Here is a 16,589-nt window from a genome sequence, read left to right as displayed (position 1 = left end):
GTTTAATTCAAAATATAAACGTATTTAGCCTGGAATACACATAGATTAGGTGTCGCAGGCTGCATTATGGTTTGGATCCATTACTCACTGGCAAAAGGAGCGAGCTGGATGTAGGTGGTTGCTCCCAAACAGGACAATGTACTGTACCATCACGGCACACCAGAATGGGAGTGCATAACTTCTGGAATGTTCCTGAGCCTCTGTGTTAGTTGCAATTCAGGATAGATTTTAAAGTTAAAATTTTAAGGCAATGCTTCAAAATACTAATTTGCCAGCTGTTTAGAGTAATGTCTTTTCTCTTAGTATCACAAACTGTTTTTTCTTTCATTGGTACTAATTAAAATACATATATTTTTCAAAAAGCCATTCAAAATTTCCAAGGGAATGCTGGTTGGAGGCCGTGCTGAAGGGTGGTGCGCTATGACCAGAAAACGGTCATTTGCCGGAGAGTGGAAGTGAGGAGCGCGCTGCAGTGCGCCCTGCGGGGCGGGCGCTCAGCACCCGGCGTCCCGGAGCCTGCTGGGGAGAAGGGGCGGCCTGAGCAGCCCTGGCGGCGTTCTGAGTGCAGACAGCGTTGTATTCACAAAGATACTTCCTGAAAACAATTTTGGTAATAAATTAGACAAAAGCAGGCTGCTGGCAAAAACTTGCGCTGGAGCAAGTTGTTTTTCCAATTCCATTTCGAACTGGACTGATTTGCAGATTGGTCATTCAAATACCGAGAGAATCAGGCTTGTGGAGGGGTTCTTACCCTGTTCACATGCACTGTCTTCCACTGTAACTGAACATTACTGTCGTTGGCAAGACTTTGTTTGCACTGTCACGCTTTTGTTTCTGTTGTTAATACCCTCAGTCTCTGTTTTGCGCTTCTGGCCTGCAGGGTAAGCAGTGCCCATCCCAGAAAAAAACGGTTTTGCCTCCAATTTATGTGAAGGGGCATTGTTTAAAAAACAAAGAAACAACAACAAAGAAACCCTATTATTCAGAACTAGAACTTTTAATTTTTCTGTACACAATGAATGGTAAATGGGGAAAGTGATTAGAAGTTTAAACTTGATAACACTTTTTTAAATTAGTCTTCTTAAAGAAGAAACGGCGTGCTGGTTGGCCTCTGGCTCAGACGGCTGAGCTGAGAAAGATTAAAGTTTAAATACACCCTAGCAGAGTATCTTCAGCATACAGGTCCTTGCTTCAGATTGCTTTGAGACCCAATGAGGATGCTAGAAACATTGCAGCAGTCATTCTTGGCTTTTAATTAAGCAGCAGAGACGTGAAACGCACTAGCCTGGAAAATCTTGCTTGTAACTGGTTTTGAATAAGACTTGGGTCATGTCTGCCTAGCTGCTAATAATACAAGGGCGCAGATAGGAAAAGATTGCTTGCAGTAATTCTGGATTATTATATGGTCTTCCGTGTTTTCCACTAGCAAAAATCTGGAACAGTTGTGCTTCTGGTTCAAACTGTGATGGTCCGTGTGTGTGTTGCAGGTTGAGATGAAGCTCTGGGCCCCAAAATTCAGAGCGCACCTGGGTGATGTGTTGGCGCCTGCTGGTGCCTTTCCCTGCGTGCCTTTTCAGCCTCCCCTTTCCCTGTCCTCGCCGTAACGTCCTCAGAGAGACTGTAAGGGCAGAACAGGGGTTGTCCTCATCTCCTGCACGCCCTCTGCTGTTGGGAAAGAGCCGCAGGAGCCAGGCTGGAGCGCAGCTCTTGTCTTTACAACGGGTGAATGTGATTTGGAGGCCGTTAGCGTTCCAGGTCCCATTCACAGAACAGACTTAGGAGTGGGGAAACAAGGGGGTGCGGGAAGTGGGAAATGATGGAAAAGACAGAAAAGAAGTCGCGTTTGAGGCTGCGCACGGCATAAATGTCCATACTGAAGTATTTTGCTTACACGGGTCCTGTGTGAATTGCCTTCTCAAGAGGCAGAACTGCTGCTGTGCAACAATTTCAGGTTAGGGTTGAATACAAAGAAACATTTTTTTGAGCTCAGAAACAAATTAGCAGCATTTGATACAAATCTTCCAAACAGATTAGTTGGTCATTTCATTTTCAAAAACGTCTGGTGTGGACAGTCTGCAAATCAGGATTCATTTGGTGACTGTGAAGGTGTATATTCCACAATTGCAGGAATTTTTAATACTTGAAAGTGTTAGGATCTGTGTGTGTAGTGTTGTGGAGAAGAATACATGTTGGTCATTAACTAAGGGTTGTTGTTGTGCTGTACTTTTCTTTATTTCAGTGTGATTATAAAAGATTTCTGGACAGAGATATCCCAACCCTGGAAGTCAGAGAGCTGCGGGAGCAGAATGCCAGCCTTCGGGCGGCTGTCGCACAGATGAGGAGAGAAATGGAGCGTCTGGACGAGCAGGCGCCGGCTCCTCCTGGGGCAGCAGCCCGCCCGCCCGGGGGCCAGGTGGCAGCTCCGGACACGGCCCCAAACCGCGCGGGGGCGCGCAGCGGGCGCAGTCCTGACCCACGAGGTCTGTCTGACCCACGGGTGCTTAACCGTCCTGGCTGCGGGGTTCTCAGGGTTCCACAATGCACACGCACACGAGTCTGAGAGTCTGATGATTTCTGTATTACAAATTAATTTTGCAAAGAGACTGGATCTGTGTGTTACCAGTTTGCAGAATTAGTTTTAAACTGTCAGTTTGTACAGTAGTTTGATATCATGAGCCAATTAAGTGTGCAGGCATTTTTAATATAAGCATATTATAACTTTGTTAATAATGAGACATGAATAACCAATTAAAGCAAAGCCTTTGTTGACTTTAAATAAGTAAAGATAAAATAAATTAAAAATACATACACATTCATATTATACTCCTCTTTTAGGTTCGTTGTGCACAAATGAAATTTCAACTGGAACCAGTATCAAAGTCAGCTCAACTAACTTGGATTGTGTAGTAAGACCAGACATAGAAAAGGTATGGAGAGGTTTAAACTACCTGAAGTGTCTGTATGCATGTGTGTAGTTAAATACATGGCGTATTATTTTTTGTTTGAATAAATGTTAAAAAATGAAACAGTATACTCCTCATGTGGGCTGTAGACTTCAGCCTTACACTTTTTCTTCAACTGGGTTCTAATGTGTGTTTGTGCAAATCTCTAAACCCACATACAATGTTTTCAAAAAACTAATTATAAGCACTATCTGTTTTTTTTTCAGGGGCCAAACCCCAAAGTTCTTGAAGAAAATATGGCAAATCTCAACCAACAATTACCTGATGCGGATCCTGGTGTTGGTCTTCAGTGTGGTGTCAGCTGTACTCTACAAGGAATGCAAAACACACTGAAGGAAGCAGCAAGAAAAATCTCAATTCTGAGCCAAGAGAAGCAGCAGCTGATTGAAATGGGAAACAGGCTCAGGGCAGAACTTGCAGTGGTATTAAAGGAAGGTAAACTTTTTCTACAGAAGAGCGCTAGCTTACATGTTCTGAATAAAATCTGGGAGAGAGACTGCAGTAGTAATTGTTGCAAGATTATCCTGTGATAGGAGGTGCTAACATAGAACAGTGAGAAACTGTAGGCAGTAGCTTTTTGTTGATTAATATCTTGGCTGAAGGGTTCCCTGGTGCTTAGATGTCAGTGTGAGAACTGGAATTTGAACTAGGACTTCTTGCAAGTGCAGAAGAAGAGGTAGTTTGTCTCTTGGAATAAACTAATGATTTATGAAAGTGGAAGAGAAAGCAGAATAAGCTTACTATAGACCAAACTTGAATTGAGAGTATATATAACATAAGAAGGTTTCACTGTGGACATTTAAGTTCCATGCAACAGTTGCTCTGGCAGTGAAGCAAAGGAAAAAACACAAGGCCTGTTTCTGCACAGCATGGAATCCATCTGCAATGAGAAGGCCTGTGTTCCGTAGTTAGTTTATATCTACTATAAACGCTTGCTGGAAATGTAGTATTGATGACAAAGTGACACCAGCGAATACCTTCCTCAGTATTTTCTCTCCTTTCCAGGACTGGGGCACCCTGCTGGCTCTGGGCACGGCACGGTTTGCGCGGCCGCTGGCAGTCTGCTTCCGAGAGAGCTTGTCAAAAGAACACAGTGTCAGCTGTCAGCTTTAAAGCACCTACAGCACAGGCTTACAACACAGGTAATATAATGATATGCTGTCTGAAATCTCGTGATAATGAGCACGTAAGCCAGTTCTAATTCCATTAATGTAACTTTCCTTAAAATTCTGCATTTAAATGTATTTTACTGATGTTAGCTCAAATCTTTCTTTGGTATCTTGGAAGATTTAACAGAAAAATGGAATATCCTGAGCTGGAAGGGACTCATGAGGATCTTCGAGCCCTGATTCCAGCTAGGGCAACCTAGAAATCAAACTATGTATCTAAGAGCCTTGTCCAAACGCTTCTTGAGCACTGACAGGCTTGAGGCCATGACCACTCCCTGGGGAGCTTGTTTCAGGGCTTGGCCACCATCTCAGGGGGAACTTCTTCCTGCTATCCAGTCCGAATTTCCCCTGATGCAGCTTTAAGCCGTTGCCTCACATCCTGTCATTGGACACCAGAAAGAAGAGACTAGGACCTCCACCTCCGCTCCCCTCTGGAGGAAGCTGTAGACAGCAACGAGGTCATTCCTCAGTCTCCTCTTTTCTAAGCTGAACAAGCCAAGTGTCCTCAGCTGCTCCTCGTAAGTCTTGCCCTCTAGTCCTTTTGCCATCTTTGTTGCCCTTCTTTGAATACATTCAAATATTTATATATCCTTATATTGTGGAGCCCAAAACTGCACACAGCATTCGAGGTGGGGCCACACCAGTGCTGAGTACGGTGGGACAGTCAGTGCTTTCGCCTGGTTAGCTGTCCTGTGCCCAATGCAGGCCAGGTTATGGTTGGCCCTTTTGGCAGCCAGGACACGTTATTGGCTCACCCTGAGCTCACTTTGAGCCAGAACCCACAGATTCCTTTCTGCAGGGCTGCACTCCAGCCTCTCGTGTCCCAGTCTATATGGACAACCAGGATTACACTGTCCCAGGTGCAGAATCCAGCATCTGCTCTTGTGAAATTGCGCACAGTTGGTGATTGCCAAGTGCTCCCGTCTATTGAGGTCTCTCTACAAGGTCTGCCTACCCTCAAGGGAATCAGCAAGTCCTCCTAATCTAGTGTCATTGGCAGACTTAGTGTGCCCTCAGCTGCTGTATCCAGGTCATTGATAAAAACATTGAAGAGAACGAACCCTAACGTTAAACCCTGGGGCGCACCGCTAGTGACTGCCTGCTGGCTGGACATTGCCCCACTGACTTAAAATTTTAGATTTGGGACTTCAAAATTAACTTTTTTAGACAGGATTTTAATCCAAAAAAAATCAGAAACAATTGTGTTAATACAGCATAGATGCAATCCTGAATTGTAAGCATGAGTTCAATAGAGCTTAGTTTTGAAAAAGATAGACCATTTGAAGGATTTGCTGTATGTTCTAAGATAAACTTGAAAATGATTAATCAGTGAGCATATTTCCAAATACCCACAGTGGTGGGATTTTAAAGCACCCTTGTCCAAATTATTGTAATAGCACGTTTTCCATATATGAAAGCAGGATATACGATTAATCTGCCTCTGGCCTTTTGTAATTGAGACACAGCTTTTGATAGTTAAGTTGCAGCTTTCACCAGAGAGACAGATGGATAAATCCCGGCTCCCCTAGTAGTTAGTGGCAGACCTCCCAGTGACTTCAGTAGTCGGGACTTCACTATGGACTTTATTCATCAGCAGATTTGTTCCTGTGAGGATTGAGTCAGAGCAGCTGATTGTCATTGTAGTTTTGAGGGCAGTAAACCATGTTCTTTCAGAAAGGGTGAGGTTGTTGCTCTGAGATATGAAATTCCAGTAGAATTATTAGCCAGTTTCATTTGGGGAAATACTTCCTTGGAGAGCCTTTCTGGGCAACTTGTTCCAGCGTTCGATCACTCTACCAGTAAAGAAGTTTGGGGTTTGGGCTTTCTTTCCCCCCCTTATACTGAAGTGGAGTGTCCTGTACATCACTTGCTGCCCATGGCCGCTTGTTCCTCCCCGTGAGGAGGAGGCAGCCGCTGAAGGCTTCGGGAGGCCTGGAAAGCGGTCTGCCCACAGGTGAATTTACTGTGGAATGCCTCCGTGTGTTTGTGGATATATCATTTATTCAGGATGCTTGTGAGCATCTTATTAACTTAAAGTCACAAGCTTGGCATCCTTTGTCCACTTGAACTTCCAGTTCAATGAGCTGTTTCTTAAGCTCTTTAACACTGGGAATGATTTTTACAAAGAAGATTAGGGACCAGCAGAGGGATTGAGGAGACCTTTCGTAGCCTGCTTGTTTCATCTGTGCGCTGCTCGGATCAAGTTCTGAAAAGGATTAGCTAAATGCTTATGCTAAATGTACGTAGAAATGATTTCCCAATCTGGGCAAAATTGCCACAATTCAAAAGCGTGTTTCTTACTTTTTTTTCTTCCTCCACCTCTTTACTTTTTATTTCTTCCACAACTCATCTTAGAACTGAGCTAACTTTTAAACTGAGACCAATAAATATTCATTTGCCATCCATCCTAGTCTTCCCTTGCACGATTTTTAATGAGCTAGGTACTGTGTTTTCTATTTTTCTGGCAGGTTATGTCCCCCGTGTTCTTTTTAGAATCATTAAAGATTGTTCTTGCTTTTGTAAGAATAAATAGATTTTTAAATGGCTCTTGGAGAGGCAGCATTTGACTGTGGTTTTCCAGATGAAGTGCTGAACTCCAGGAGTAGTCCAGCCTCTTCAGCTCATGGGCTGCTTGGAGGTCGTGGTTGAAGTGGCTGTCACGGTGTGTCTTTGTAGCTCTGCGACCTTCGGGATCGTCTCCATTACTGCCAGAGTTTGTTCAGGCCCAGAGAAGGGCGGCCGTTCCGAGATCCAGCTGTTCGATTCTGGTTGTCTCCTCGCAGGCGGCTCTTTCCTGAGAAGGCCCCGCTGGGGCTGCCGCCGCTGCCCTGGGCCCGAGCGCCAGCCCGAGTTCCAGCGCTGCTGCCGCCGCTGCCCTGGGCCCAAGCGCCAGCCCGAGTTCCAGCGCTGCTGCCGCCGCTGCCCTGGGCCCAAGCGCCAGCCCGAGTTCCAGCGCTGCTGCCGCCGCTGCCCTGGGCCCAAGCGCCAGCCCGAGTTCCAGCGCTGCTGCCGCCGCTGCCCTGGGCCCGAGCGCCAGCCCGAGTTCCAGCGCTGCTGCCGCCGCTGCCCTGGGCCCGAGCGCCAGCCCGAGTTCCAGCGCTGCTGCCGCCGCTGCCCTGGGCCCGAGCGCCAGCCCGAGTTCCAGCGCTGCTGCTGCCGCTGCCCTGGGCCCGAGCGCCAGCCCGAGTTCCAGCGCTGCTGCCGCCGCTGCCCTGGGCCCAAGCGCCAGCCCGAGTTCCAGCACTGCTGCTGCCGCTGCCCTGGGCCCGAGCGCCAGCCCGAGTTCCAGCGCTGCTGCTGCCGCTGCCCTGGGCCCGAGCGCCAGCCCGAGTTCCAGCGCTGCTGCCCTGGGCCCGAGCGCCAGCCCGAGTTCCAGCGCTGCTGCCGCTGCTGCCCTGGGCCCGAGCGCCAGCCCGAGTTCCAGCGCTGCTGCCGCCGCTGCCCTGGGCCCGAGCGCCAGCCCGAGTTCCAGCGCTGCTGCCGCCGCTGCCCTGGGCCCGAGCGCCAGCCCGAGTTCCAGCGCTGCTGCCGCCGCTGCCCTGGGCCCGAGCGCCAGCCCGAGTTCCAGCGCTGCTGCTCTGGCCCAGGGGCTTTTCTTCTGGGGAATCACTCTTACTAGCCAGGCTACATGTCCTCCCGTGTTCAAGGTCGTCATTCTTACCAAAAACACAGAGAATTTATCACTGTCATACCTACAGGAGTTTCAGTGTCAGTTACTTTATATGACTGCCTCATGTTTTGTTTCTTTAGTCTTAAATATATAGCAAAATACTTTGGTGTTTGTTTTCATCTCCTTTGACAAGTCTGAAGTAGTTTGCTTTTCATCAAATCTCACTTTAATTGCTGCATGTTTAAAGTTGGTGGAAGTTTGGGGGGTAATTTGGTTTTTCAAGTTGCTGACAAATTTCTTTTCTACAGCTGCTTTATTTTATTTGTTTTTAGGACTTCTCTGGGAGTTTTTCGTCTGTAATTTAATCCTGAGAAAAGACAAAAGTGAAGAATGACCCTGACAATATAAACCTGAGTAACAAGTAGGGTGATAGTAACAGCAAGAAATGCCGATTTTGAACAGATTTATTAAGAGGTTTGTTAGGAGGGTGCTTCGGCCCTGTTGATCTGAAGGGAACATAATTTTGTTTAATATTATTTATAACTGATTATTTGAAATCTAGCAGTGTAACAGCAAACTGAGCTATAAATGTGTTATTTCTTAGAGGCCATTAGTTATTTGTGTCAATGTAATATTTCATATTAGGAGCTTCAGTATGCAAAGCGACTTTATTCCTCGAGGATCCCTTCTCTGGTTGCCTGCCCTGGCTTCAGGGAAGAACCAGCTCCAAGCAGCTGTGGCACAGCAGCGGAGTTACCATCCGCTGAGCTTCAGCCGGTTTCACCAGCCGTGGCGCTGGCTTTCAGTTGAGTTTTTCAGTTGCAGTTGCTCGACAGTCATCTCCTGGAAAACCTAAAAAAGATGCGTGTTTTAAGTTATGCATTATTGTACAAAATAGTGTTTGTTAAGACTTAATACTAGGGTTTTGCAATCGCTGTAATGATGTTATAATTAAAATTCTTGTATAACCGTTCAAAATTAAAAATAATAATTTTCTTCTGTCTTGCTTCCTGCTGAAACCCTCTGTCTTTCCAAGACCAAGATGCCACAAAGGGATTTAACCCATTTTCAGGTGTCTTTGATGAGAAAAGCATGTACCTATATAAGATTGTGTTTGAATTTGAACAGGTTCAGCTAGATTTCTCTATTGAAAACCACTGGCCAGAGCAACAAAGGGCAGATACATCCTCAAAGATCATTCCAAGTCAACCACTCAGGCAAAGTCCTAGTCCAGCCCAGCAGGCCCAGCGTTCTTCACCTGGAGCACAGAACTTCTGCCAAGGCACTTGGCAAACTTTAGAGACCGGATCAAGCCTTCCTGTTTTCAGTCCTCAGAACACTGCCCAAGGTAAGCATTCTTCGTAAAGCACTCACGGTATTGGACTCTTCTAGAAAGACAGAAATACAGTAGTGGATTCTGTGCCCTTCCACTTGACTTTTTACGATGGCGACTGTTGTTACAGTCCTGTAATCAGAATGTGAAGGTCGAGTGAGTTCTTTGGAGGGAATGTCGCTGTTGCCGAGCAGAAGTAAGAATTAAGAGAAATGCCTTTATAGCTCCCTGTTTTTGATATTGTGGTTGCAAATACTTCTCTCATTGTATTAAATACTCCTGGAAAATGCAAATACGTTTCAGTTTTGACATAGTCTAAATCTTATCTTGGGCAGATATTACCGTGTCTGTCTGAGCATTGCACACTTCATGCTGCCAACTGGCTGTTAGATCAAATGGTAATTTGGCAAATCCTTGCTTAATCATTATTTTTGTGGCAGGTTAATAGCTACAATACTGTTTTAGTGTGCTAAGACCTAAAGGCCAAAAGTGAGATCATGGGCATAAAGTGGTATATGCTGCGGTCGCACAGTGAACTAGGTATTGTTATTCACTATAATTTTATAGTCCAGTACAACAAGTCAGAACGTAAAAAAGTAAAAGCAGATACAAATTCTGCTCTGAAAGAGACAGCATCCTGACCTTACATATCAGACAGTATCAGGTTTAGGATGAAAGGACAAGGTAAAACCTGGGTCATAGATTGAACATTAATCAGTCTTATACTTGTACAAAAAGTACCACATGTTATTGGAAGTTGTAGCAGGAGCGCAGTGAAGTGTTGCCTCCTCACAGGCAAATTGTGAAGGAACTCTCTAATGGCAGCCGTTCTGTCGAGCAGTGCGTTGCAGTGCGCTGTCGTGTCTCCCGAACTGCTGGCCGGTTCGTGAAGTAATTCTTCTTTGTCAGAACTTTGGAAAACGGTTCTAGCACCTGCTGCAGGTGGGACAAGGGGCAATGGCCTGAAATTGTAATACTGGAAAAAATTTCAGGGTGACTAATAGTGGAGTGTATTTTGCAGAAGGATTGTAGATTCTTCTTTATTAAAGGTCTTTATAAATAGACAGACAAACATTTCTCTGGAATGTTCTAAGTAAAGGTGATTTTTGTTTTTTTAATAATAGGTGTAGCATTCAGTAAATTATTTCTTACAATGCTGTGGGGCTTGTGTGGGTTGTTTGAGTTTTTTTAGTTTTGATATTATTATTATTATCATCGTCATCATTATTCCTGGGATCTGATGTCAGCTATGGTGTAATATGGCAGCCAGTTAGCCTTTTCAAACTAACTTTATATTAATAGTGACCTGTACCCGTTACATAGGTAATGTGCTGTTAGCCACAGACCATACTGCAGGAGCAGGAACGCAACCTGGGGGTTAGTGGAAGTTACTTGTTCCCCTCTCTTTGGTACCTGTGGGGCCACGTCTGGAGCGCTGTGCCCCGGTGTGGAGGCGCGAGGAGCTGGGGAGCCCCGGGGGTGGCCGCGTGCCGCAGCGCTGTCACGCGGGGAGGGGTTTGGAGGGCCAGGCTGCTCAGGGCGGAAAATAGAGAGTCAGTGGGCACTTTGATTGCTGCTTTTTAACTACCCAGCGAGGGGTTTGGAGGAGGCAGACAGACTCTTCAAGGTGCACAGTGAGAAGAGGCAATGGACACAAGGTCTCTCAAGACACATTCTGATTCTGAGCAGGGAGTGACAAGCACTGTGATATTTCACCCAGACGTCCTTTCCAGCTTGCATTACATCTGTTTTTAAGCCAGTGTATAGATGCGATGAACCACCAGCAGCGGCACACAAGAGGAAAAAAAATAGATTTAAGGGACTATCAAAATGAAGAATTGATTGTGTGTTTATTCACAACAGCAGTATGTTACAGGGACAAAGTAATGTGCGTTGGCAGACCTGTGGGACTGGAGTGGACAGAGTGCTGACATTCGTGATTCATGTGCTTTTCTGTGGGGCTGGGACTGAAATAGGAAGAGCATTTCAGGTCAGGCCTATATTGACAGGATAAGCAAAAGGATGTCTTTGAAACATTACTGATAGTGCCACGCAGTTTCAGGCTGCCGTGTGCATGATGCAACGCCACTGGCAGCCTTACAAGGACATCAGTTTCTTAATGTCTAGAAATTTCCAGCCACCGTTGCAAAACTTTCTGTATTTTTGGGGTGGATCTAGAGAACAGCAGAAGGGGACTATGATACTGCTGACATGAAACAAGTGAAACATCAATAAGGGATGATATTTTCCTGAGAACAACCTTAATTTAATCTCTGCATCCAGATTTACCCTAAGAGCACTTGAGCGGAGGAACTTCTTCCCCAAACACGCAGGCCCTGAAATATTGCAGTGCAAGAATAGGGTTTTTAAACACTCTCAGCTTTCTTTAAACACTGCTTAGCTTTCTCCTCCAGGAAACCATCCAAATGGTATCCTTAGTTCTGACCGCATACATACGTCAACCGTTCTAGTCAGAAATACGCTTCTGTGTTTCTTTATTTTTTTATATGCCCCATCCCAGTGGCTGAGAGCAGGTGGGAGACTCTTGTTTGTGATCCCTGTTAAATGCGTCTTGTCTTGGAGACACACTTACTAGTTTTTCTGGAAAGAAGGGCAAACATCACCTGTTACAATCGGAGCGTAAGGCCGCCTTCCGAGTGAAGCCGACGCTGTGAAGGGGGCTCGTGCTCCCACGCGGAAAGCTCCTGATCAGCCGTGTCTCCGCGGGTCCGCAGAGGCCGGGGGGCGCGGGGGCGCCGGGCGATCGGCGTCTGCACGCAGAACGTCCCGGCGGGGGTTGTGCGCCGCGGGGCTGGGGAAACGCGCAACTTTCCGTGCCGGGGAGGGCTCCAGCTGCGCTGGGTGGCCCCGCTGCTCTCAGAACTGTGTCCTGGGTGTGTTAGTTTGAGTTTACATTGTAGCCTAACAAAGAGTGAGATTGAGCTGCTTTGAAGCAAAGTAACTTTTCTGGTGCACTACTTGGACCTAGGGGAGTTTCTTTTACTATGATTCTCATTGTTACTGTTACTTGCAGAGCTCTGTGGTCTGAAATTCTACACTTTATGGATCAAAAGTTATCTTAAGTGTTTCCACACTAGACAGAATTTCAACAGCTCTGACATCACTGACAGTTCTAGGAGCAATCCATGTGGGTGAGGAGCTGGCCGGAGGAAGAATCTGGTTAAACGTTAACCCGCGGAGGGAGTGCTCTGGCTCTGGCTTCGTTCCGGCTCCAATCAGAGAAAGGCTCATGATTTCTTTTCTGTGTTACATAAAACTTCGTCTTTGAAGTGTTTCACAAATATTAACTAATCCTGTAGTTACATTTTCTTCACTTAAATGTTCTTCTCTTGAATAAGTCCTTCTTTGGGCTGGTGTTCCTTCAGAAACACTGTTAGCCGTAAGCAAATATCTAGTGACCAGTTCCTTAAATGAAATTTTCCGTCTGAGGAAATTTCAGTTTACTCATACAACACGTCTGCTTGCGCCTCTTTAGTTCTGAAAAAACAATCCGTTAATGTTGATTTCCAACTGTAGTTAACACGCATCAAATGGAAGATGTTAAGCGTTTCAATACACCAGGCATTTACATCAATTCTCAGAAGCAGTTTAGGATCTTAACTATGATCTTATGAGCTCCAATTGCCAAGGTCGCTGCTGAAAGTAAGTTACAGGCTTCTAACGTAGGTGTGCTTCTTCATTGTGAAAACCAAGCTCCTGCATTTAAATTACACTGCTGGGTGCATATTCATGCTGGTTTTCTTCAAGGTCCTTCAGACACCTTAACAGTCCCGAGCAGAACGAGTAACATGTGAAGGTCCTTATTCAGCGTTCTTTTAGGATATTTCACTTTAGATAGCATTTCTAACTCTGGGCTATTGGTTCTTTGTCTTTTTCAATGTTGTAGAACTAACATTACAGGTTTGCAGTTTCACAGTTTAAAATTTTTGTGTTAACACAGATTTTTGACAGTCCAAAATGTACTATAGCCACATTCTATGTTGTTGTTCCAGACACCTAACTAAGACGCCCTTACTGGTTAGTGTGTGCACCAATGCCAAGAGACAGGAAGCCTGCAGAGGAAGGGGTGCATGTGGTGCGTTGGCGCTTGGTTCCTTTGCCTTTGGATCTGCAAGATTAGGGCCTCCGATGTTATTTCTGAAAGACGTCCCCTTGGTTGAATGCAAAAGACACTTCAAAACTGAGGGAGTATTTAAAAAACCAGACTGCCTGTGGGCAGTGTTGACTGTGTGCTGTTTAAGGATCTGCTCATTGCTGTAATTTAGACCACAAATGAGAGGTGGTCTCATTCTGCTGCATCTCCTGTTCAGGCAAAATTATCTTTGAAGCTGTATCCAGGACCCTTCAGACACTGCTGCCTGCACTGTTCTAAACTGTTGACATCATGAAATTCTGCTTTATTATCTGCCAGATGTGGTCGAGGTCTAGAGTAATGCACTATAACGATTAAAGTCCTTTTTCCAGGCAGGAAAATACATTCAAAGGTCTTCCATGGGCTCAAGCATCCTCTCTCACATCGCCTGCGCTTGTCGTAACCACCAGGTGGCAAGCTGAGCGCCGTGGTTTTCCATCAGCAGCACCAGTCCGCTGAGCTCTTGCCACCCGTGGTAACAAATGCCCCGCGCCGGCCCGGTGCGGCCGCCGTGCACGCGGGGGAGCGGCTGCTTCGAGCTCAGCCTGAACGTCAACGTGGTTTTGAAAAGTGTCATGTTTTGACACTAGCCACAGTGTCACGCTTTGCAGAGAGCTACAAACCCTCAATAGATTACTTAATTCCATAATTAAATAATATTTTTTATTTACTTCCATGACTTTTGTTTGGACTTTCTACCATGTTTTGTTGACTACGAAAATTCACTTTATCCTGCTAAATTACCTTTGTCAGTTTGTGCAGCTCTTATTCTTTCTCTGTGATTCGATGGTACCTGGGACTGAAGCCTGTCACGCTGGAATGCTGTAGTGTGTGTTATTGCAGGTGTGTTAGGATGACTTCTGCTGTCTGCTTTGGCTCTCCATAGAAAATCTATAGGTAGAATCTCAGAGGTGCCTTGAAAAATAAGGATTAAGAGTCTGGAGCCAAGCACTTGTAAATATTACCTATAGCTTATAATGAATACTGTGACTGACTAGTTTCACTTATCTTACCTAATTAAACCTGTGATAAGACTGAAGTTCCGTTAGCTGAAGATAGTGGTTTTCAGATCCGAGAGGCTACAGAATGGACTCCAATTAGTATTAAGACCAATCTCCCTACTTCCCAGACAAAGATGTTATTTTTTGAGTTAGTCCTCTCTAGTACACACAGATATTTTAGACAACAGAAGTTAAGATTTGCATAGTAAATGCCTTCCTCTGTGAGAGAAGGTCTGAAAATAATAATAATAGCAATAATAACAGTGGTAACAGTGCAGCTTTGTCAAGCACATGGCCTTGTCTTTGAGCCCTTTGGATCACACATGTCCAAACACATTTTGCTACAGCTTTTATGGCTGCTGGCGGCTTCTTGAAACAGATCAAGCTATTGCAACCAGGTACTTCTCAGTGTTTCACAGTCCGGGAGCAGGTAGGTCTAACTTTGTATCGTGTTGGCCAGTGCGTTGGAATTGCCTTGATTGACATGGATGTTCTCTCACAATGGAGAGAAGGGTAAACTAGCAAAATGTGATGTTTAAAAAAAGTTGAACAAGTAGGTAGCGCTTGACTTGGGACAGCTGCTCTGACATCCGGCTGTCTGCCTTGCCCCTTTCTTGAGCAGTCTGGTGCTAATGAAGAAGGAACAGTACAGAACAAGTGAGGACGGAGCGGGAGAAGCTGATGTGTTGTACCATCAGCACAGAAAGCCTTAATGGACGGTTTTGTGCCTCCTATGTGCAGAAATGGTTCCGTTGCTCGAAGTAAGACTTGGACAATGTGCCGCTATGGCAGTAATATAGAGAAAAAAAGTAAACCAGTTGTCTTCAGCTATCCAGTCTCATAATTAAATACAAACATAGTGACAAAGTATTTTTCTTTCTTTCTCTTGACCAGTGGAGTTTGAAGTTGTACGTTCAACTGAGCAATCTGAAGAATCTCAGCAAAATATCAAAGCCAAGGCTAAACTTGAAGTAACAGGTTCAGCTTTGACAGTCAGAGGAACCAGGCTGGCCGTTCAGCAGAAGTTAAAGTCCAGGAATTTGTCTTGTCCTCGTCCCATAAAACCAAAAATCCCTTCTAACATCACAAAAATCCGCAACTATAATATTAAAGACTGATTTCTTTGTTGGCAGCAAGTTCCAGGTCCACACCTGCTATTAACTAACTTTGAAATCTATAAATCAGATCTAAATATCAGCTTGGTTTTTGTATGTCGAGTTGGAATGGTTGCAGCCAGAAAAGATAAACAATACCCTGTTTCATACTGTGAACCCTAAAGTAAAGTCAATACGTATGTAAAGCCTTGTGCCTTTAAGGCAGCATTTGCAGGTCTTTAGCAAACATTTTGTTGAGAAACTTTAGATGTGATTTAAGCTTATAAGAGGGATGCTTCAACCTACTTGTTTTCTTATATTTAATAATGCAACTGTTAATCCTGTGCAGTTATTTTTCTGCTTGAAAGGGCTTTGAAAAGGCTACACCTGAATCTGTATTGTTTCTCATCTTCTGTGGCTCTTTCTGCTTGTTTAGACAGCATGGAATAGTATATTAAACTTCTGTTGCCACACCAGTAATTATATTTTTCTTTAACAGGAGATTGCATAGAGTTCAAAGCAGTGAAAAACATATTCATTAGCAACACTTAAAACCATACAGAAGTGTTGTAAGAAATAAGTCTTACAACAGATGAAACTAAAAGAAAACTGGAATGAGTTGTGATGTAATGAGGGATATCTATATAGTTATGAACACACCAAGACATTGAAACAAGTAATCAGTGTCTCTTTGTAACATTTCCAGTAATGCTGAACTGTCTTGGGATATTAGAGTGATGAACTTTACTGTAAGTAAAGGAAATGCACGTGAAAAACGCAAGAAAAACCTTTTCTACAGTGGGGAGGGTCAAGCACTGGAACACGTTGCCCAGAGAGGTTCTGGAGTCCCCGTCTGTGGAAACATCGAACCCCCACTAGACATGGGCCTGGGAACCTGCCCCGGCTGCCCCTCCTGGAGCCGAGGGGCTGGCCAGGGTGGCCTCGGCGGCCCCTCCCCGCCCCAGCGGCTCTGTCGCTGGTGTCACCCAAGTGACGCCTGTTTCTCAGTTGCTGCTAAAAATGTGAAACCTAGACAGGATTAATGAAGGAAGAGAGCTACTTACCCATGAGCGCTTTTCTTTTGAGAATCGCTTTGCTGGTACGCTTTGCAAGCAGCTGCTCTTTGGCATCTGACGATGTGCTAGTCATGATTTTGAAAATTTGAATAATTATTTTTCTACTTCCTGATGAAAATGTTTTGCTTTAATGCAAAGGTGCTATGATGCTAGATCTGGAATAAATTTCATTGACATGCTATCAAATCAA

The 16,589-nt window shown here is 45.0% G+C and overlaps 1 protein-coding gene across 14 annotated transcripts in view; it reads left to right on the top strand.

Moving 5' to 3' along the window:
• Positions 1-16,589, top strand: part of CCDC57 (coiled-coil domain containing 57) — a 25,881-nt gene extending 9,292 nt beyond the window's left edge. For 10 of the 14 annotated variants that reach the window (XM_065034187.1, XM_065034188.1, XM_065034184.1 and 7 more), the window contains 5 exons: positions 2,240-2,480; positions 2,836-2,927; positions 3,170-3,398; positions 3,969-4,105; positions 6,809-8,068. In XM_065034187.1, the coding sequence (XP_064890259.1) occupies positions 2,240-2,480; positions 2,836-2,927; positions 3,170-3,398; positions 3,969-4,105; positions 6,809-7,858 (1,749 nt within the window). In that variant the 3' untranslated portion in view covers positions 7,859-8,068. The other 4 variants (XM_065034189.1, XM_065034190.1, XM_065034191.1 and 1 more) reach the window with 4 other exon arrangements.

The sequence above is a fragment of the Columba livia genome, chromosome 18, assembly GCF_036013475.1.
Source record: "Columba livia isolate bColLiv1 breed racing homer chromosome 18, bColLiv1.pat.W.v2, whole genome shotgun sequence".
In the NCBI taxonomy this organism is placed as follows: Eukaryota; Metazoa; Chordata; class Aves; order Columbiformes; family Columbidae; genus Columba; species Columba livia.
The sequence above is the reverse complement of the archived record's forward strand: the minus strand, read 5'-3'. Positions and strand labels throughout refer to the sequence as shown.